The sequence below is a fragment of the Hemicordylus capensis genome, chromosome 5 (assembly GCF_027244095.1).
Source record: "Hemicordylus capensis ecotype Gifberg chromosome 5, rHemCap1.1.pri, whole genome shotgun sequence".
NCBI classification, from domain to species: domain Eukaryota; kingdom Metazoa; phylum Chordata; class Lepidosauria; order Squamata; family Cordylidae; genus Hemicordylus; species Hemicordylus capensis.
This window is the reverse complement of record NC_069661.1, coordinates 30,286,676-30,308,040: the sequence shown is the minus strand read 5'-3', so window position 1 is coordinate 30,308,040 and position 21,365 is coordinate 30,286,676. Positions and strand designations below refer to the sequence as shown.

Here is a 21,365-nt window from a genome sequence, read left to right as displayed (position 1 = left end):
CTAAGTTTACTCAAGGAAGTCCCATTCAAATGAAAAGGGCAAGCTAATCATACTTAACTTGTCCTTTTAACATCAATGGGACTTCCTCAATTAAATTTAGTCAGCACATCAGCCAGTGTGATTTTAGCAGCCTAATTTTATAGGCTATTATAAGGTCTCAAGAAAATGAAATCTTCAAAAGGTCATGAGAGAAACAGGCTGCAAAGCACATTCAGATCAACATGCCACAGCTACAACTGTCAACTGCAGATCTCCTAAGATGACAGGCATGCACACCTTAAAATATTGATGGCAATGTAAGAAAAGCAACTACCATATAAAATGCCGGCTTTTGCAGATTAGGACACTCATGCTATTGATCCCACTTAATATCCCTTCTTTTCTTGCATCCTGCTCCCAACACTTATTGATGTGCCAGAGTCCTCCAGACAAATTTAAATTCTGGGATGTTATAGTCTTGACAGCTGAGCTGTTCCCTGACTTCCATGTAGAACAGATAGCTGCTTGCCCTTAAGAGCCAGCTGTTACAGATTGAACCGACAACTGAAATTGTTAAAATGCCAAGCGGTAACAAACTAGAGCAAATAAGGAAACAGATAACTATTTTCAACAGCAAAATGTAACCCATGTACAAACAGGGTACGCTACTAAACTATGCAGTACAGACATTTGTACATGCCTGCAATGTGCTTACTCAGGGAGATATATGTGCATGTTTCTCTACCTTAATTTTTTTAACCCAACAGTGCATAAACTCAGTGATTCAGCTTTTGGTATACATAGAATATACATCTTGGTATACATACATAACTTGTATCTCTCAGCCTAACCTACCTCACGGGGTTGTTGTGAGGATAAAAATAACCATGTACACTGCTCTGAGCTCCTTGGAGGAAGAGCAGGATATCAATGTTAAATAAATAAATAAATAAATAAATCCTGTTCATTTAGGCTGATGGAAACAACCATGCATCCTTAAGAACATAAGAACAGCCCTGCTGGATCAGGCTCAAGGCCCATCTAGTCCAGCATCCTGTTTCGCACAGTGGCCCACCAGATGCTGCTGGAAGCCACAGGCAGGAGTTGAGGGCGTGCCCTCTCTCCTGCTGTTACTCCCCTCCAACTGGTACTCAGAGGCACCCTGCATCCTTGTCATGGAAAAATAGACATCTGTTATTATGAACCTGAATTTTGGATTTCTCTTGGTAATAATGAAGCTACTTTTCTATACAAAGCCCCAAAGTCTCTTTGTTCTGTATAACAAACATGGACTGAACAAGCTCAAGCAACAAAGTTGTGCAACATATTACCATTCTCTTTTTGTCTCATATCAAAGACTTTCCAACATAGATTTGTTTTTTGTTTTTCCACATCTCTCAAACATGTCTTAACTGCCCAGGTAAATAAACCACCAAAGAAAGATACTAAGCATCTTGAGAAAGTGCTTTTATTTAAAGGCCTCATGGACAAAACTATTTATGGTGTAAGGCAGGAGGGTTTCATTTATTTATTTTAACTTCAAAGTTTTCTGCAGAGCTTAACTCTTAATTATGAAATCATTTCTCTCTCTCCATCCCCACCCCCGCCACAATGTTTGTCACTAAGTCTGGAAATTCTGCCAAGTGTCCATTGTCTGGTTCCTAAATCTTTGGTCTGCTCCTAGTGCCAAAGAAAGTTTGTCCCATTATTATAATGGGAGCTATTTGCTTCTCTATGGTGCTAAGCCTTTTCCAGTATACTAAACACTGACACTTTAAATATTTAGCATCCATACCACTCATTTCCCCCCAATCATATTTCCTTTGCCTGTGCTGTCTCTTGTTAGACAGACAGACAGACAGACAGACACACACACACACACCAATTAATGGCTGAAGTATGTGTGTTCCGCGTTTGAGTCAGAAGCCTGCCCACAGCTGTCACAGCCCTGGATCACGAAACACATACGAATGCAACAAGGATCCTGTCACTTTTGCCATTAGAAAGAGAACACCCATCTGCTGTTCCCTGCAAAATTCCTGAAGACTATGTGTGTGTGTATGTATGAAAGAGAAACTGCCTCATTATGGACTTTTTGTTTGGAATAGACAGCACTACTAAAAAAAAAAAAAGGAGGGGGGCGGGAGCTAAAAGGTAATGAGCCACTAGGGAGACAAAGTAGGAGAAGGGCAGGTGAAAATGTATCAAACCAGACTCAGTTCCACTATCACTGCGTAGAAAAGGATCTAACAATGTATAAGAGAACATTAAGTGGCACAGTGGGGGAATGCTTGATTAACAAGCAGAAGGTTGCCGGTTCAAATCCCCGCTGGTACTAAATCGGGCAACAGCAATATAGGAAGACGCTGAAAGGCATAATCTCATACTGCGTGGGAGGAGGCCATGGTAAACCCTTCCTGTATTCTACCAAAGAAAATCACAGGACTCTGTGGGCACCAGGAGTCGACATCAACTTGACGGCACACTTTACCTTTAAATGAACCTTTAGGTCTAGGAATGTGCATTTAAAATGGACAGTCGAGCTTGTTTGTTTTGATGAAACAGCTCAATACGTTTTGAGTGTTTTGGCCATAGGGAACAATGGGAAAACTCGAAACACCCCATTGTTCCCAATAGGTAGCTCCTAGGGACAACAAAGTGGGTTGGGTGGTAGGGCGTGATGAGTGCTACCTACATCCAACCCACAAAAGAAATTGGTAAGCGGGTGATTTTTAACAAATCAAATGGTTTTAATCAAAGTCCAAACAGTGAAAATTAAAGTTAAAAGTGCAGCTGAAGTTTCATCTCAGGAACATAAGGGACAGGCTATAGAAAACGCTAGGAATCTAGCAGAAACAAATGGGTAGAAATTTCCCTCAAGATGAACGGGAGATCCAAATATGTGGCAGTTTTACCTGTGCTTACGAACCCCTTTATTTAAAACAACTTTATTAGGTAGTGTAAGAAACGTTTAAGAACACATGGGATCAAGGCTAATGTAGTATGCATAACTAACAAGACTTTGAAACAGCCATTAGTAAGAATGGTTTCTCAACCACCGGTCCCTGAACCGCTGCTGGTCCCCGGAGGGTTGAGTGCCGGTCCATGACTTTGAGTCAAACCCACTCCCCGCCCCGCAAAACAACAACAAAACAACTCCGATCATGCCTGGTAAAATCCTTCAACTTTGCAGTGGCACAAAGCAAACAGAAGAGAGTATCACACAGGTGCCTGCCTTCCGCCTTGTCTTTGCCCTGCTGCACATGCTGCTATCCTACTGCGTGCACTTGAGGCTACCAATTCCCACTTGGAAGGCTCGTGGAGGAGAGGTGCCCTTGTGTAAGTCCCAAGCGACTGTCTGGTAGAAAAGCAAAAATACAAAAGAAAGGTGGTGGAGGGGAGGAGAGAGAGAGAGGGTTCTCGTCAAAGGTCTCCCTTTGACAATAAAAATACAAAAGAGGTGTGGTGGGGAGAGAAAGAGAGGAGATTCTCACCAACAGTCTCCCCCTCTCTTTCCTGGAGCAGCTTGGAGGTGCAGGAAGAGAGGCTGCTATATGGGGGCCAGATGCAGAAAAGCCATGCAAAGAGCGAGGGGGGAAGGCTCGCAGCCGCTGGGATACACGGCAGAGGCGACAGATGAGGAGGCGAGCAGAATTTCATGCTTTGCCCAGCGCTGGGGCGTTAGGTTGCTCTCACTGTGGTTGCTTGGCTCGGATCCCCAGCTTTGAGTTGGGCAACGCTGTACACATTAGGGGTGTGCAATTCGGGTTTTCGGTGATTCGGTTCGGGACCCGAACCGAATCACCCCCGTTCTGTTCTGTGCCCGAATCTGGGCTACCCGAATCACCCCTGATTCGGTTCGGATTTTGAGATTTTCAATGAAACACCATGAATCCACTCTAATTTGCTATCATAGAATCCACACTCAGAATACCTCTGAAACAACAGAACCCTGTACCCCATGGGTTAGAAACCCATGGCGGTGGTTGGCACCCTATGTGCACTACACTACCACTCACTCCGGGCCACCCCAGCACCCCCAAGTGCAGTTATGGGGCTGCTGAAAGCTCCATGTATACCCTATGAGGAAAAACCTTAAAGACGCGTAAACTTTAACAATTCCCCAAAAATCAGCCCTCTGCCCAAATCCTTTGAAAAAATTCAGGTAGCTTCCTTGACCCTACCTGGCACTACCACCAACCCCACACTGCTCTAGGCCACCCCTTTGCCCCCTGCGTGAAGCTATACATTTGCTGACACCTCAATGCTTCTTTATGGGGGAACCTTAAAGATGTGTAAACTTCAACAATTCCCCCAAAATCAGCCCTCTGCCCAATCACTCTGAAATTAGGGTGGTAGCCTCCACCCATTAGGCACTACCACCCCACCCCACTCTTTTTGCCCAGATCCCACGCTATGTCCCTGAACTGCCCCAAAGATACTAAAACTTCAAAATTTTCCCCAAAATCAGCCCTTTGCCCAATTCCCCTGAAATTTGGGTGTTAGCCTCCATCCATCAGGCACTACCACCCCACCCCACTATTTTGCCCCTGGGACCCAAAATTCGAGCTGACGCCACATCAGACCTTTTTGCATTCAAATCAATGGAGGCAAAAAGGCGGGAAATTCAAAGAGATGTCATCCCGAATCACCCGAATTTTTCAAGCACGAATCAGGGGTGATTCGGCTCGGCCCCGTAAAATATTGGGGGACATCGGGGGTGATTCAGTTTGGACCCGAATCACCCGAAATTGCTCGTTTCGGGCACAGATCAATCTGTGCCCGAAATTTTTTGCACATCCCTAGTACACATAACCAGGGAGAAGGAGGAGGAGAGGAAAGAAAAAAGGGGGGTCCCAGCAGACCCTCCCACACACACACCACACGTGAAAGGGGATGCGCGGCTGGGCTGGAGTGCCTCTCGGTGTCCTTGGGGGTTGCTCTCACTACTCCAGCACTCTCTTTCTTGCAGGTCTGGCTTGCACGCCTTTCTGTCTGTCTCCCCCTGCCCTGCTCCTGGCGGCAGCTGCTCTGGCTCTGCTTTTTGGCATCTGCAGCTGCCCTGCTCCTCCTGCTGCTGCTTCCGCTGTATGACAAAATGTTCATGAAGATCGTGGCTACCCTCCATCTTCCAGATTCCATGGATGTTGCTTAACCCTTTGTTAGATGTATTTATTTGCCAGATTACTTTCTTTTTCCTTCTCTTAATGCCTTTCATTTCATTCACCACTATCTCCCATTCATTTGGAAACCATAGTATGCACACAATTTACCCAAATCAAAGCACAGCAATAGCACATGTACACTTTGGCTTTTTCCATGTCAAGATTCTTTAACAGTCAGCAAAAATTATATCAGCTTTGGATACATCAGCTCTCTTTTTGGGTATAATATCACCCTTATGGTGAAGACATATGAAGACATAATGGAGACATATTTGTTCACCCAGGCTTTCTTATTATTTTAATTGTAAACTATCCAGAGATGCAGGTTTTGGGCAGTATAGAAGTCTGTTAAATAAATAGATAGATAGATAGATAGATAGATAGATAGATAGATAGATAAACTTAAACTTGGAACCCCTTTACTAACTGCTGGTCCGGGAAACTGCACACAAAGAATGTAGCGGTCCTTGAAACTCTGCACGAAGAATTTAGCAGTCCTTGACTCCGAAAAGGCTGAGAAACACTAATCTAGACTATAAAATAAAAAGTGTGAAATTAAAGTCTGCCTGGTCTGTGAAAATGGGGAAGGGATCTACAAGCAAAAACAAGTTATTTACAAAATTACCTGTACAGAATGTGGTGAAAACTATATAGCAGAAACAGGAAAACATTTGGTTACTAGATTCAAAACACTTAGCAGATGCCAAACATATAAATAGGAAAAGGTCATGGCAAGTTCATTTGAAAAATAAACACAATGGAAAAACAATGGGGCTATTCTTACGATCACAAAAATCAGGCTAGGAAAATCCTAGCCTGATTTTTGTGATCGTCAGAACCACCGGGCTCGCAGCCGAGCCTGGTGGTTCTGGAGCAGCTAACCCGCTCCTGTAGCCCGCCCCTTAGCCCGGGTTTGCGGCGCAAGCGCTCCGCAAACCCGGGCTATCTGCTCGTGAGTAGCCACAGCGCAGCTCTGCACCGCGGCTACTTGTGAGTAGACCCCCGGCCGGGAGGCTTAAAAGCAGCCTCCCAGCTCAGGGGTCTCCCCAGTATGCCCTGCGTGCTCTTAATAAGGGATTATTAAGGAGAATATTATTAAGGAGGTTGTACATCATCCAGAGCCTTTGGATGGGGTGGTTCATAAATGTAATATACAAACATACAAACAGAGGTAGCAGAGAACCTAAGTGAGTTATTTGCATCTGTCTTCACGGCAGAGGATACTGGAAATATACCTGTTCCTGAACGAGGCTTTTCAGGGATGGAGACTAAAGAACTGAGTCAGATAGAAGTGACAAGAGATAGCAAATTGCCAGGGCCAGAAGGCATCCATCCAAGAGACCTTAAAGAACTCAAACGTGAAATTGCCGGCCTCCTTGCTAAAATATATAACTTATCCCTGCAATCAGGCTCTGTACCGGAGGACTGGAAAGTAGCAAATGTAGCACCAATTTTCAAAAAGGGATCCAGGGGCAATCCAGGAAATCACAAGCCACTTAGATTAATCTCTGTTCCAGGCAAATTGATGGACAGCATTCTCAACGATAAAACTGTTAAGCACACAGAAGAACAGGCCCTGCTGGGGGAGAACCAGCATGGCTTCTGGAAAGAGAAATCTTGCCTCATGAACCTTTTAGAGTTCTTTGAGAGTGTCAGCAAGTGTGTAGATCAAAGTGATCCAGTTGACACAGTATACTTGGACTTCCAAAACGTTTTCAACAAAGTTTGTCATCAAAGACTCTTGAGAAAACTTAGCAGTCATGGGATAAGGGGACAAGTACATGTGTGGATTGTGAACTGGTTGAGAGACAGGAAACAGAGGGTAGGTATAAATGGAGAGTTTTCACAATGGAGGGAAGTAAGAAGTGGGGTCCCCCATGCCAGGCCTTGGAGAGGCCATTTGTGCATGTGTGGCAGGCAAAATGGTCGCCGCGCCAGTATACGGAGGCCCAAATGGGTCAGAAAGTGCAGCGGGCCGAACAGGCCACGGCGGTGATTACCGAGGCTGATGGGGGGGAGGCGGAACCTTCACGGACACACACACCCACAGCCTTTAGGAAGCCCCCCGAAGGGACTAGAGGTAATTTCCCCCCCATTTTTAAAAAAAATCAGGAACGGGGGGGGGTGTTGTTCGGTCCCAGTCCGGACAGAATGGGGTGTGTGTGTGTGTGTGTGTGTGTGTGTGTGTGTGTGTGTGTGTTCAACCCCAAACCATCAAACCCTCAAACCAAACCACAGAACCCCCGAACTGATTCGCACATGCCTACATTGCAGGTCACACGCTTGATCTGGTCTTTCACTCTGATCAGGGTGGTGTTCCGTGGGTGGGGACTCCTGTAATTTCCCCATTGTCATGGATGGAGCACCATCTATTTAAAGTTGGACTCACAGTCACACCGCACCTTTGCAGGGGCGAGGAGCCCATTAGTATGGTCCACCCGAGAAGGTTATTGGATCCAATAGGGTTCCAAGAAGCCTTGGAGGGATTTAGTTTTGGCTCTGCTAGTGATCCTGTTGATGATCTGGTGGAAAACTGGAACAGCAAGCTCACCAGGGCAGTAGACATGATCCCACCTAAGTGTCCTCTCTAACCTGCTACAAAATTGGCCCCTTAGTATACGGAAGAACTACAGGGGCTGAAATGGCGAGGTAGATGACTGGAGCAAAAGTGGAGGAAGACTCGCACAGAATCTGTCGAATCCGACAGATTACAACATAGAGCACATCTGAAGATCTATGCTCTGGCAATAAGGGCGGCAAAGAAGCGATTCTTTTCGGCCCGTACTGCATCCGCAAGTTCAAGTCCCGCGGAGTTGTTCAGGGTTGTGAGACGACTAATGAGTGCCCCTCCTCCTTTGAATCAGAATTTGGAACCATCTATTACCCGCTGTGCCGTGTTTAATGATTTTTTTGGTGGATAAAATCTCTCGTATTTAGGACCACTTGGATTTAGACCCCACAATTATTGCAGTGCCCAAAGACTCCTCTTATGTGGTTAGGCTGGATCAGTTTCAGTTTGTGACTCATGAGGATGTGGACAAGCTGCTTGGAGCGATGCAGCCTACCACCTGTTCTCTTGACCCTTGCCCAACATGGCTAATACTATCTGGCAAGGAGGTTGTTGTAGAAGGCCTAGTAGAGATTATAAATGCTTCTCTGAGAGATGGCAGGATGCCTCTTTGTCTTAAGGGGACAATTATTAGACCACTATAGGCCTGTCTCCAACCTTCCGTGGCTGGGCAAGGTAATTGAGAAGGTGGTGGCCTCCCAACACCAGGCAGTCTTGGATGAAACTGATTATCTAAACCCATTTCAGACCAGCTTTTGGGTGGGCTATGGGGTTGAGACTACCTTGATTGGCCTGATGGATGATCTCCAATTGGGAATTGACAGAGGAAGTGTGACTCTGTTGGTCCTTTTAGACCTCTTGGTGGCTTTTGATACTATCGATCATAGTATCCTTCTGGAGTGTCTGAAGAGGTTGGGGTGGAAGGCACTGCTTTGCAGTTGTTCCACTTTTACCTCTCAGGAAGATTCCATATGGTGTCCCTCGGGAACTGTTCTTCAAAAACTGAACTTTGGTATGGTGTTCCTTAGGGCTACAATGTTGTTTAACTTCTACATGAAACCGCTGGGAGAGATCATCAGGAGATTGGGTGCAGGGTGTTATCAGTATGCTGATGACACTCAAATCTTTTTCTCCATGTCAACATCAGGAGAAGGCAAAACCTCCCTCAATGCCTCCCTGGAGGCAGTGATGGGCTGGATGAGAGGTAACAGGCTGAGGCTGAATCCAGATTCAGTACCAGATGGAGGTACTTATTGTGCAATGTCAGAACTCGGGAGATTATTTTGATCTGCCAGTTCTGGATGCGGTCACACTTCCCCAGAAGGAACAGGTATGCAGTCTGGAGGTGCTTCTGGACACAAAACTCTCCCTGGTGTCCCAGGTTGAGGCAGTGGCCAGAGGTGCCTTTTATCAGCTTCAGCTGATACGCCAGCTGCATCAGTTTCTTGGGATAAATGACCTCAGAACAGTAGTACATCTGCTGGTCACCTCCAGACTTGACTACTGCAATGCGCTCTATGTGGGGCTGCCTTTGTATGTAGTCTGGAAACTGCAGTTAGTCCAGAATGCGGCAGCCAGGTTGGCCTCTGAGTCATCTCGGAGAGACCATATCACTTCTATCTTAAAAGTTCTACACTGGCTGCCGATAAGTTTCCGGGCAAAGTACAAGGTTTTGGTTATAACCTAGAAAACCCTAAACAGCTTGGGCCATGGGTATTTAAGAGAACGTCCTCTTGGGATGAATCACACCACCCACTGAGATCATCTGGAGAGGTTCGTCTGCAGTTGCCACCAGCTTGTCTGGGGGCTACTCGGGGACGGGCCTTCTCCATTGCTGCCCCGAGGCTTTGGAACACACTTCCTGCTGATATAAGAGCCTCTCCATCTCTTACATCTTTTAAAAAGGCAAGATGAATTTGTTCACCCAGGCTTTTAATTAGATATTGCTTTAATTGTGTTTTAATAGTTCTAACATTTTAAACTTTAATTGTTGAAATGGTTTAATCTTTGTATTGGTTGTTTCTATTGTTTTGTTGTAAACCGCCCAGAGAACTTGTGTTTTGGGTGATATAAAAATGTGTTAAATAAATAAATAATAAGTGCAAAGTGATGCACATTGGGACCAAAAAACCCAACTTCAAGTATACTCTGATGGGATCTGAGCTGTCGGTGACTGACTAGAAGAGAGATCTTGGGGTCGTGGTGGACAGCTCGTTGAAAGTGTCGACTCAATGTGCAGCAGCTGTGAAAAAGGCCAATTCTGTGCTAGGGATCATTAGGAAGGGGACTGAAAATAAAACTGCTAATATTATAATGCCCTTTATACAAAACTATGGTGTGGTCACATCTGGAGTACTGCGTACAATTCTGGTCACCATAGAAGGACATTGTAAAACTGGAAAAGGTGCAGAAGAGAGCAACCAAGATGATTAGGGGCCTTGAGCACCTTCCTTATGATGAAGTACTACACCACCTGGGGCTTTTTAATTTAGAAAAAAGATGACTGTGGGGAGATATGATAGAGGTCTATAAAATCATGCATGGTATGGAGAAAGTGGATAGAGAGAAATTCTTCTATCTCTCACATAACACTAGAAGCAGGGGTCATGCCATGAAATTGACTGCCAGGAAATTTAGGGCCAACAAACAGAAGTATTTTTTCACAGAACTCATAATCAACTTGTGGAATTCTCTGCCACAAGGTGTGGTGACAGCCCAACAACCTGGATGGCTTTAAGAGGGGTTTGGAGGAGAGTCTACCAACTTCATGGAGGAGAGGTCTATCAACAGGTACTGGTAGGAAGGCTATAGGCCACCTCCAGCCTCAGAGGAAAGTTGCCTCTGAATACCAGTTGCAGGGGAGTATCAGCAGGAAAGAGGGCATGCCCTCAACCCCTGCCTGTAGGCTCCCAGTGGCATCTGGTGGGCCACTGTGTGGAACTGGATGCTGGACTAGATGGGCCTTGGACCTGATCCAGCAAGGAATGTTCTTATGTTCTTACCAATAGAGGCTAGCAATCCCACCAATCTTCTCTTCTTCATTTAACTGGAGCATGCTCAGTATGTAGCATTCCTGAGGTGAGCTGCCAGCTTTAAGGATGTCACAGCAACTCTATCTAGAACCAGGAAGAAAAAGAGCTGCTCCAGAAAGGGGTTGAGAAGGCCTGTAGAAATTGCTGTTTGTGTACCTGCTTTTTAGTTATTTGCATGTACAGTCATCCCTTGCCAACCAATCCCAATTGCAGTTTTGAGTATCCATGACAGGGAAATTGTGACTGTTCTCGTCAATCATGACCCGGGTATCCGTGGTTTGGTGAGATTTTTTTTTAGTGATGGGGGGGGAGAGGTGTTCCGCAATTTTGAGGGGTTCAGAGTTCAATCTGCTCATTCCTCTTGCTGACCCTGCCATCTTGTCATGATTTAAAGTGACTTTTAGTGGTTTGTGGGGGGGGGGGGTTCAAAAGTGCCTTCAAGCAATTTTGGGGGGTCCAACATTTTCTAGAGTTTCAATTTGCGGAATCCTCTTGCATATATTTTTGCTTATATATCCTCTTGCCTCTCCTTATAGGAGAGGAGAGCTGGTCTTGTGGTAGCAAGCATGGCTTGTCCCCATAGCTAAGCAGGGTCCACCCTGGTTGCATTTGAATGGGAGACTAGAAGTGTGAGCACTGCAAGATATTCCCCTCAGGGGATGGAGCCACTCTGGGAAGAGCAGAAGGTTTCAAGTTCCCTCCTTGGCTTCTTCAAGATAGGGCTGAGAGAGATTCCTTCCTGCAACCTTGGAGAAGCCGCTGCCAGTCTGTGAAGACAATACTGAGCTAGATAGACCAATGGTCTGAGTCAGTTTATGGCAGCTTCCTATGTTCCTATGTTGTTATTCTTGGTTATTTTAAAGGATTCCGGATGACATTGGGTAATTTTTTATTTTTATTTTTGTATTTCTTCTTTGATTTTTCAGTCTTTTCACAAGCGCAGTTCCCATAATCCTGTTTCTCATTGATTTCAATTGCTCACCAACCACGAATCTTCTAAGGGTTAGCTTGTGTCAGGATACAACCCTTGCAGCTGGTGAGGGATGACCGTATGTGTAAAATTCTTCCCTAGCAGTGGGGGAAAGTCAATTCCTTTAAGGGATGGTGAAATGTTGTTTTGCTCAAGAATTAGATTGGGCTTTTAAAAACCCACCTCTTCACTCTAACTTTTTCAGCTTTTTACATTTTTAAGTTTTAATGTTTTTGACTTTCAGACTGTCTAAAATTGTTTTAAGATTTTTGTGTATGTTTTAACTTGTTTTTATGTTATTGTTAACCGCCCAGAGACGAAAGTTTAGGGTGATGTACAAATTTGATTGAATGAATGAATGAATGAATGAATGAATAAATAAATAATAGGGAACCAATATAGCTGCCACAGAGATTCTTTAAAGGTGTTGTTTGTTAAGGAGTTTTGTAAAACTGATATCCAATTACATTGTATATGCGATGTCCAGAAAACTGCACTCCTGAGGTGAAATGTCTGCATAAGAATGATCCAGCAACTCAGTCTAACTACAGTGAGAATGGAGCTCTTCCATAGAGGGGTTGAGAGGGCCTGCAGAGATTATAGTTAATTGGCCTACTTTTAATTATTCACATAATTACAGCTGTAGCTCCAGTTTGGTAGACCTCAATTCCTAGAGAAGCTCACCACTGCTAGCTTTTGCTTGCCTTCAAAAAAAGACAAAAACATGTTTGTTTAATCAAGCTTTTAATCTCCTGTAAGAATTAACAGCAACCTGGTCAGACTTGCAAAGTTATTGTGCAGAGTTTTTATCTTGTTATGTCTATTGCTTTAATTGTTGGAAGCTGCCCTGGATTTAATGGTAAAAATACTCTCTATAAATAAAATATATTCCTCAAAGCAAGGTTAAGTTAATTGAAGAATTTATTTTATTCTTCACTACAATGCACCAGAATTAAAGATTTAAGTCTTCATGCAGGGCCCCACCTGGGGGTCTTTTCTTTAAACAAACAAAACAAAACTCCACTGACACAACCTTAAATCTTGTGAGGTAATGTAAAAAAGAAAAGAAAAAAACCAAACAAAACAAAGACAAAAACGGGAAGAACTGAGTGGTTCAGCCAATTATAAGTTTTCAGATCGGTGGTTCAGCTTACAGCTGACCATCTGGGACCATTAGCTGATGGGTATTTGTGAGTTTGGTCCCAGTAGGAAATGTTTCTGTACTTGGAATTAATATGCCAGCAGTCTCATTAGGAGGTCAGACTGGAAACTTAAGAATGAAATGATGCAACAATAATTAAGTACCTCAGAAGACAGATGTGGCCGACTTCTGGATTTTCAGGAGCCACTCTATTCTCCAGACAGTGGGTATGGAAGGATATTCTGTCATAAAGTCTAAACCTCATCAGCCCTGTAATTGCTTTGGAATCACTACAATTACATACAAAAACTGAGAGAGAGAGGGAATTTATTACAATTTCTTACAGTCTGAACAGACTCCCCACACACACACCTTTTAGTAGGCTTTCCAGTAGGCTTATGAGATCACCCAGCATTTTGTGTGTGTTCGGGTGTCCCAACCCCCCACCCCCGATCAACTTCGCAACACCTGGACCAATATGAACCAAATCAGGTACAATTGTAGGAACACATAGGGTAGTTTGTGATGCTAACTTGATAACTTGTGAACAGCCTAACCGATTTGAACCAAATTTGCTACAGCTGTAGGGACACATAGGGATGCCTGAATGGTGTAGTTTGTGATGATGTCACCCACCCTCATCCAAGATGGTGGATGCATAAACTTTTGAAGCACGAGTGCACTAACTTGAGGACTATCTAACTGATTTGAATCAAATCTGGAACAGCTGTAGTGAATGACACACAGGGACACCTCAATGGTGCAGTTTGTAATGAATGACATCCCCCCGATCCAAGATGGTGGACACATAGCACTTAGCAATAGCACTTACATTTATATACCGCTCTATAGCCGGAGCTCTCTAAGCGGTTTACAATGATTTTAGCATATTGCCCCCAACATTCTGGGTACTCATTTTACTGACCTCGGAAGGCTGGAAGGCTGAGTCAACCTTGAGCCCCTGGTCAGGATCGAACTTGTAACCTTCTGGTTACAGGGCGGCAGTTTTACCACTGCGCCACCAGGGGCTCATGACCTTTGAGGCACAAGAGATCTAACTTGTGGACCTGGATTTGCACCAAATTTAGTCCAAATGTAGAGACAGTGAAAGAAAAGTAGGCTGATTAGTTCTTACTAGAACAACTTGTTCCTTCTAAGTGAAATCATGAGCAACGTTTTAACCATGCACTGATTAACTTTGGCAAGGCTGAAAAAAGTCAACTATCTGCTTTAGCAGTTGGATGCAGCTGTCAGGCCACGATCCCTGCTCAAAGACGTATAAAGAACAAATGAACAAGAGAGCACTGATGAGCTGTGGGTGAATGGAAAACAAGTTAATGTAAGGTGCCAGGGTCGGAAGAAGATCCCAAATTATAACTTTAAGCATCTTAGCTCCGTATCACCAGAACTACATACCTGCTACAAGCCTTGCAGACTAAACTGACTCATGGGCACCATGTATGCTGCAACACAGGTTGACTCAGGACTAGGAACATTGCAAGCTGCCTTATACTAAGTCAGGCCATTGGTCCATCTAGCTCAGTATTGTCTACAGACTGGCAGCAGCTTCTCCAAGGTTGCAGACAGGAATCTTGGCATGGGTCTTGGCAGGTGTCATAGGAACATAGGAATCTGCCTTTTACCAAGTTAGACCATTTGTCCATCTAGCTCAATATTGTCTATATACAGACTGGCAGCGGCTTCTCCAAGGTTGCAGGCAGGAGTCTCTGTCAGCCCTATTATGGAGATGCCAGGGAGGGAACTAAGAACCTTATGCATACAAGCACTCTACCCAAAGAGGCCCCATCCCTTAAGGAGAATATTTCACAGTGCGCGCACACATGTAGTCTCCCATTCAAATGCAAACCAGGACAGACCCTGCTTAACAGAGGGGACAATTCATGCTTGCTACCACAAGATCAGCTCTCCTCCTCCTCAGTGCAGTCAGCTGATGCCAAGAACCAATTGGGCTCCACCAGTCATCATAAAACCCTAGCCGAAGAGCACAATTTTCAGCATCAGGTATGCATCTCATAGTCAGGCTAAGCTCCTCACCCTACAAAGCTGCCCTTAGAATCAGACCTCTTGTCTGCCTTGGACTACATTGCCCACTTCTGCCATTCTGATTTCAACTACTGCTTATGAAATGTAACCTTTTTTTGTCTTGGGCCATGTTGCTCACCTCTGATGCCACTATCAGAGGATAGGGAGGATGACCTCCCTATCAACCCTGAAACTTAAACCCATGGGATCTGACCCCGACCAACCACTCACAGTGGGTGAAAAATATGAAGAAGTTCTGTAGGAATGCAAGAGTACATGACAGAATGAAATCAGGAAGGGGATAAGTCAGAAGGAAAGGACTACCCATATTTACCTGAATACAAAACAACCCTGAATTTAACATGAACTCCAGTCACCTAATGACACAGCGGGGAAGCAGCCTGCTTAGAGAGCAGGAGGTTAGTGGTTCAAATCACCGCTGGTATGTTTCCCAGAATATGGAAAACTCCTGTATCGGGCAGCAGTGATACAGGAAGGTGATGAAAGGCATCATCTCATACTGCGCAAGAGAAGGCAACAGTAAACCCCTCCTGTATCCCACCAAGAAAACCACATGGTTCTGTGGTTGCCAGGAGTCGACACTGACTCGACGACACAACCTTTCCTTTCCTTTCCCTTAAAAATAGAGGCTAAATGCAGGTTATACCTTATTTACCCAAAAGGAACAGCAAAAAACCTAGAATTGGATTCAGGTAAATACAGTACCATACGAAGTATTAGAATGAGCTCTTTTGCTCTGATCACAGTTTGAAGAGGAAAGCATACCAATATATTTTTAGCCCTCATAATTAACCAAATATATCAAATAAAGTATTTTGAAAACCAACATCAAGCAAAAGTTTAGTCCCAAGTTAGGGTAACAATAATCTGGATTTATGTCTATCACAGCTTTCTGTGTTCTCCTTTCCTAATCCTCATTAGTCATTTTCAATTCCCAATGAACGTCAGCATTTGCTTTCCGCACAATCCACAAGGTAATTCATCTTAAAATCCAAATTCTGCTTTCCCTAGATTTTGTCACAGAACATATGAAGCTGTCTTATTAGGCAGAATGGAGTCAGTTGGCCCCTGTTAACTGAGCAAAAAGGAGCCTTTTTAAAGGTGGTGATTCTCATATTTCGCAGGGGGAGAGCAACTGGCCCTGTTCAACCCCAGCACAGCATCCCTCCAGTGGCTGTTGCTGGTGTCTACTTTATGTTTCTTTTTAGATTGTGAGCCCTGTGGAGACAACCATCTTATTTATCTACATAAACTGCTTTGGAAACTTGTTGAAAAGCAGTATATAGATAAAAGTAGTAGTAGCAGTGGTAGATAATTGGTCTATCTAGCCCAGGGATTCTCAGCCTTGGGTCCCCAGATGTTGTTGGACTTCATCTCCCATAATCCCCAGCCTCAGTGGCCTTTGGTTGAGGATTATGGGAGTTGAAGTCCAGCAACATCTGGGGACCCAAGGTTGAGAACCCCTGATCTAGCCCAATATCAAGTACAATGGCTGACATGTTCCGCAGCGTTAGCAGGGTTGAACTGGAGCTGCGTTGTCCCAAGAGACTGCCTTGGAGCTCAGCCCAGAGTGTTGCAAAAGCCAAACATACACAGAAAGGAAAGCGGGAGTGATATTTGGTGTTCTCCCCTCCCTCCGAAAGTATTTTTCACTGCCAGAAATATGTCCCTGAGGACTGTATAGCCCTCAGTCATTTCTGACAGTAAAAGAGTACTTTTGGATTGGGGGCAGGGGAGCAATGAAAATAGCTCCCTCTCCCTCTCTGTGTTCATTTGGCATCTCAGCAACACTCTGCGCTCAGAGACAGCCTCTTGTGAGAACTACTAATTTCCTACTAATGCTGCAGAACATGTCAGCCAATGACTGGCAGCAGTTGTTCGGGGTTTCAGTCTTTCTGAGACATACCAAGTGATGCCAGAGATTGAACCTGGGACCTTCTGTATGCAAGGCATGTGTGCTACCACTTAGCTGTGACCCCTTACCATTCAGAATCCGATTGCAGCATACAGCTGAAATGTAGGCAAATATGCTACATGTATTGTAACGACACAACTTGCATTTTTGAATCACAGAATTCTGGTTGGGTCACAAAGCTATTCCAGGTCCTGAACAAGGGAACAAAGCGATGCTTTTCAGGTTAATAATGAAACACTGATTTGAAAGGGAGAAAAATATTTGCACTTTGCTTTCTGAATGGAGGCTTGGAAAACAGCCACATTATCTACTGGCCTGTGTCTATTATCAAGCTGTTGTTAATATCCGCATTTTAGTTTTCTGAAAGCCTGTCTCATCCGCCACTGTTTCTCTTCAATGCAAACAGCTATTCCACCAGTTCCACTTACAGTTTTATTCCATTTGATACACTTATTACCTCCATAATCATTTATTGATTGAATCATATGGTCAGAAATTGAAGGGAACAATAAAACTTACTGTTTTGAGCCAGGGCTTGAAGCAGACAGTCCAAGCACCCCTCCAAGCTATCAGCTGTGCTGTCAACAGCTGTTATCTTCAGCTTCTTCAAGGCATCGCTTAGATTATCTGCTTGGATAACAAGAAGGAGAAAGCAAAATCAGTGCCATGGTCTGTCCGATAGAACAACACAGCGTATGCGCTTGAAGTGCAAATCAGCGTAGATAAGGCCATGCCAAGAAAGGTTCCAACAAGAAAGCATTGACTATTTCGTCTCTCTCACCGACTGATGCCAACAGGGCAAGAGCTTGCTTTGGCTGTGAAAAATGAAGGCAGCCCTGAAGCTGCCCTTTGGTTCCATACCGACATTTTCCCCTACGTCCTTTGCTGTTTTCCCAGCACTCGGCCAACATCTCGGAATTAGTTCGTGGACTGGTGCTAATCCAAACCTCCACCCCAACCCCATTTTTGCAGCCGGTTTTGAAGGTTGTTAAATTGGGTTGGGGTGGGATGATTTTCATCCGTTTCAAGAGTGGAATGAAATTCTCAAAGATTTTTGGTAGTGGAGGCATTTTCTCAGTGGCTTTATTTATTTATTTACTGTGGGAGGCACCAACCTCACAACAACCCTGTGAGGTGGTTTAGGCTGAGATAGAAGTGACTGGCCCAGAGTTACCCAGTGAGTTTCATAGCCAAATGAGGATTCTAACTCCGGTATCCCAGGTCCTAGTCCATAGGAAGCTGCCATATACTGAGTCAAACCATAGGTCCATCTAGCTCAGTATTGTTTACACAGATTGGCAGTGGTTCTCCAAGGTTGCAGGCAGGAATCTCTCTCAGCCCTATCTTGGAGATGCTGCCGGGGAGGGAACTTGGAACCTAGATGCACTTCCCAGAGTGGCTTCATCCCCTGAGGGGAATATCGTACAGTGCTCACACATCAAGTCTCCCATTCATAGGCAACCAGGGCAGACCCTGCTTAGCTAAGGGGACAAGTCATGCTTGCTACCACAAGACCAGCTCTCCTCTCCATGATTACACCATGCTGGCTCTTTGGGTTTTGTTTTACAGAAAATGAAGCGCTGCTGCTCTTCCCAGTGTCAGCTCTTGTTTTTTTGTTTTTGTTTTCCCTAGAAAGCACCACTGTGATGCTAGCATCATTCCTTGAAGCTATTCACACGACTGATCAAAACCGGTCTACCCACGGCCAGCCCAGTTTTGATCAACCGTGGGAACCACCCGCTTGCGGGCGAGCCCTGTGGCTCCCTGGAGCTTAGCCCACCTAACAACCCCTCCCCTTAAATGAGGTTAATGGAGCAAGTGCTCAGTTAACCTCGTGCTTTCATTTATGTGTCAGCCGCAGCTGCTTGCAATTGTGACTAGCACACTCGGGGTGGGAAGGGAGAGGGAGGGGGGACCCTAGGAAGGCACCACTTCCTGGGGTTTGGGGTGTTGGGGCACCACGCGGCAGCACTCCCCTCCATCCCCGGAGCTACCAGTGGAGCTGCAGCTGGGCGTGTGAGTGCCTGACCGGAGCAGCCGCTCATCACCCAGCAACAAGCAATTGCTCATGTGTGAGGAAAGCGGGCTAAGCCCGCTTTCCCCGCACGGACCCTCCTGGTGCTTCACACCAATCGTCTGAAGCACCTCCTTGTGTTCTGGGGAGAAAATAGGGAGTACATCTGAAGTATGCAGGGGTATGAGAGTATGCTAAGCATGAGAGAGTACTACAACCATGGTGAATTCTTCTTTTTCTTTTTTAAGACACTGCAAATGAAATTTTATTTTCCTGAGTTTCTTCCAATATGTTTAGCAGGGACTGGGGTTTGCTATGGAACAAAGAAGAATGCTTGGCTTACTAACCACAACAGTATAGTCACTATGTTTTGAATGCAGAAGCTCGTAAGCTACATTATCCTTTGCATTTTGTTGATCTATGAGATAATGAAGAAACCTTCAGGAATGAAAAATTAAAAGGCCTAAGAAATTCCAGTGCTTAAACAAGCATCCTTGTTTATGAAATGTACTCTTCATATATATTGTCTGTATTGTGTATTGGAGTGTAACAAATATCACACTCCAAGTCTCAGGTGCTCTTTCATCCAGAGGACATGAGATCCAGTAAGAATGCCCTAAGACTTCTTCCACTTTGGAAAGGAATGAGGACGCAACAATATCAAACCAAAATCAACAACTGAAGCATTTCAGTAACAACATAACAAATAAACATTTTACTGGCTAAATGTGTCTCTGGTATACACACCAGAGTTTGCTTTTATTATGAAAAATGACTTTCTTTTATCATGAGAATCGTGTTTTCATAGGGTTTTCATCACAGATATAAATTCACAAATAATGCTGTCTGCAGACTAGTCTCAGATCAATCAACAACAAAATCCTTTGCTTTGATATCCTGTTTGGATGCATTACTTTAAAATGTAGTGCCAGTACTGCAGGACAGAAGATCTTCTCCCTTAATAAGGGCAAAAAACAGGTAGATTTGCCACAGATACCCAAACCCATAAAGATAAATGAGGTTTACACTTTTACAAGTTCCCTTAAGGAAAAAAAGCTACTGGTTTGGTCTGCATTTATCAGCTGCAAACAAAATATATGCTAGGAAAAGCATCCCTATATAATTATTCAAATATTATGCCTGGTCTCTAAGGGCAATGAAAGAAGATTCAAAGCACATCTTAATGCAGCAGCTTATTTTCCCCAGCTCTCTAAAGATCTCTGTCTGACATACATTTCTATTCTTGTTTTAAGCACCTATGTCTCTTGGGCACCTATGCAGTGACCGAACAGACCATTACAAATATTTGCGGGACCAAGAATTACACCAGCCAGTTTTCTTGCACAGCGCTCTTATGCAATGGCTACAAGCACTGGAGAACTAGAGCTGTGCTTCAGGGCTGGAATAGGCCTTTGCAAGCCTGCTCCTGTTCCCCCAAATCTCATTTGTAATTAATCTGATAAAAGTAACGACCTAACTTGACATCTACTGGGCATCCACAAATTATTTGGTTTCTTTTCCTGATCAATTATAAATCTGCTGGATTCAATCTTGATTAGATGGGCCTTGGGCCTGATCCAGGAAGGCTCTTATATGCTTATGGTCAGAAAAGGGCAGGCGATCAGGAGGCTCTGGTCACTATAGCAGGGGTCAAGAAATGTTGGCTCTGTTCACGAGCCAGACAAAACATTTACTCGTTGAGCTATATTGGCACATAAGGATTTTTTTTTCCATGCACCAGGCATCATTTTTCACTCATCACAGACAAGTAGACTAGTGGATTTCTGCAGCCCTGAGTATAGCACATGCATGCCGGATGGCTCTGAGTACCAGTTGCAGGGAAGTAACAGCAGAAGAGAGGGCATGCCCCTTTCAACTCCTGCCTATAGGCTTCCAGCGGCATCTGGTGGGCCACTGTGTGAAACAGGATGCTGGACTAGATGGGCCTTGGGCCTGATCCAGCAGGGCTGTTCTTATGTTCTTAGTAAGTAGATCTTGGAGTCTGGACATCCACAATGGTACACAACACCATATATCCCTGTTGCCACATTCTCACAATACTATTAGAATGGGTCACAGTGCCATAATTTCTTTAATAGAAACCGCATCTATATAAAAATCGCTTAACATTCATCTTGTATTTTGGATTTACATTGAGTCATCATTTTGCTCAGTCACATTCAGCTGGTTCTGGAGAAAGTCTAAGTGACTGACAACTCCAGATCTCTGTATACAACACTATTTTTAAAAAAATAAAAATAGTTGCAACGTTTGTTAAATTGTTGTCTAGCAGCTGACTTTAGGAGCTAATCAAATCATGCAATCTCACAAATTCTTCTGCAAATGCCTGGATTTAGACCATCTGGTCTTAAGGGACTTGTTGCTCATTTTCAGCATCAGTACCCATTTCAGAAACTTTCACCTCCTTTTTATTTTATTTTTACTACCTGGAAGAAAACTGACACACTATGGAGTCGGTTTTTATGCAAGGTGTAAACTAAGGCCCAAAATACACG

General features: G+C 44.3%; 1 protein-coding gene across 5 annotated transcripts in view; it reads right to left on the bottom strand.

Annotated features, from left to right (window-relative positions):
* Positions 1-21,365, bottom strand: part of RAP1GDS1 (Rap1 GTPase-GDP dissociation stimulator 1) — a 180,885-nt gene that overhangs the window by 110,721 nt on the left and 48,799 nt on the right. For 4 of the 5 annotated variants that reach the window (XM_053255245.1, XM_053255248.1, XM_053255247.1 and 1 more), the window contains exon 2: positions 17,355-17,465. In XM_053255245.1, the coding sequence (XP_053111220.1) occupies positions 17,355-17,465 (111 nt within the window). The remainder of the gene's footprint in view (positions 1-17,354; positions 17,466-21,365) is intronic. The other variant, XM_053255246.1, reaches the window with a different exon arrangement.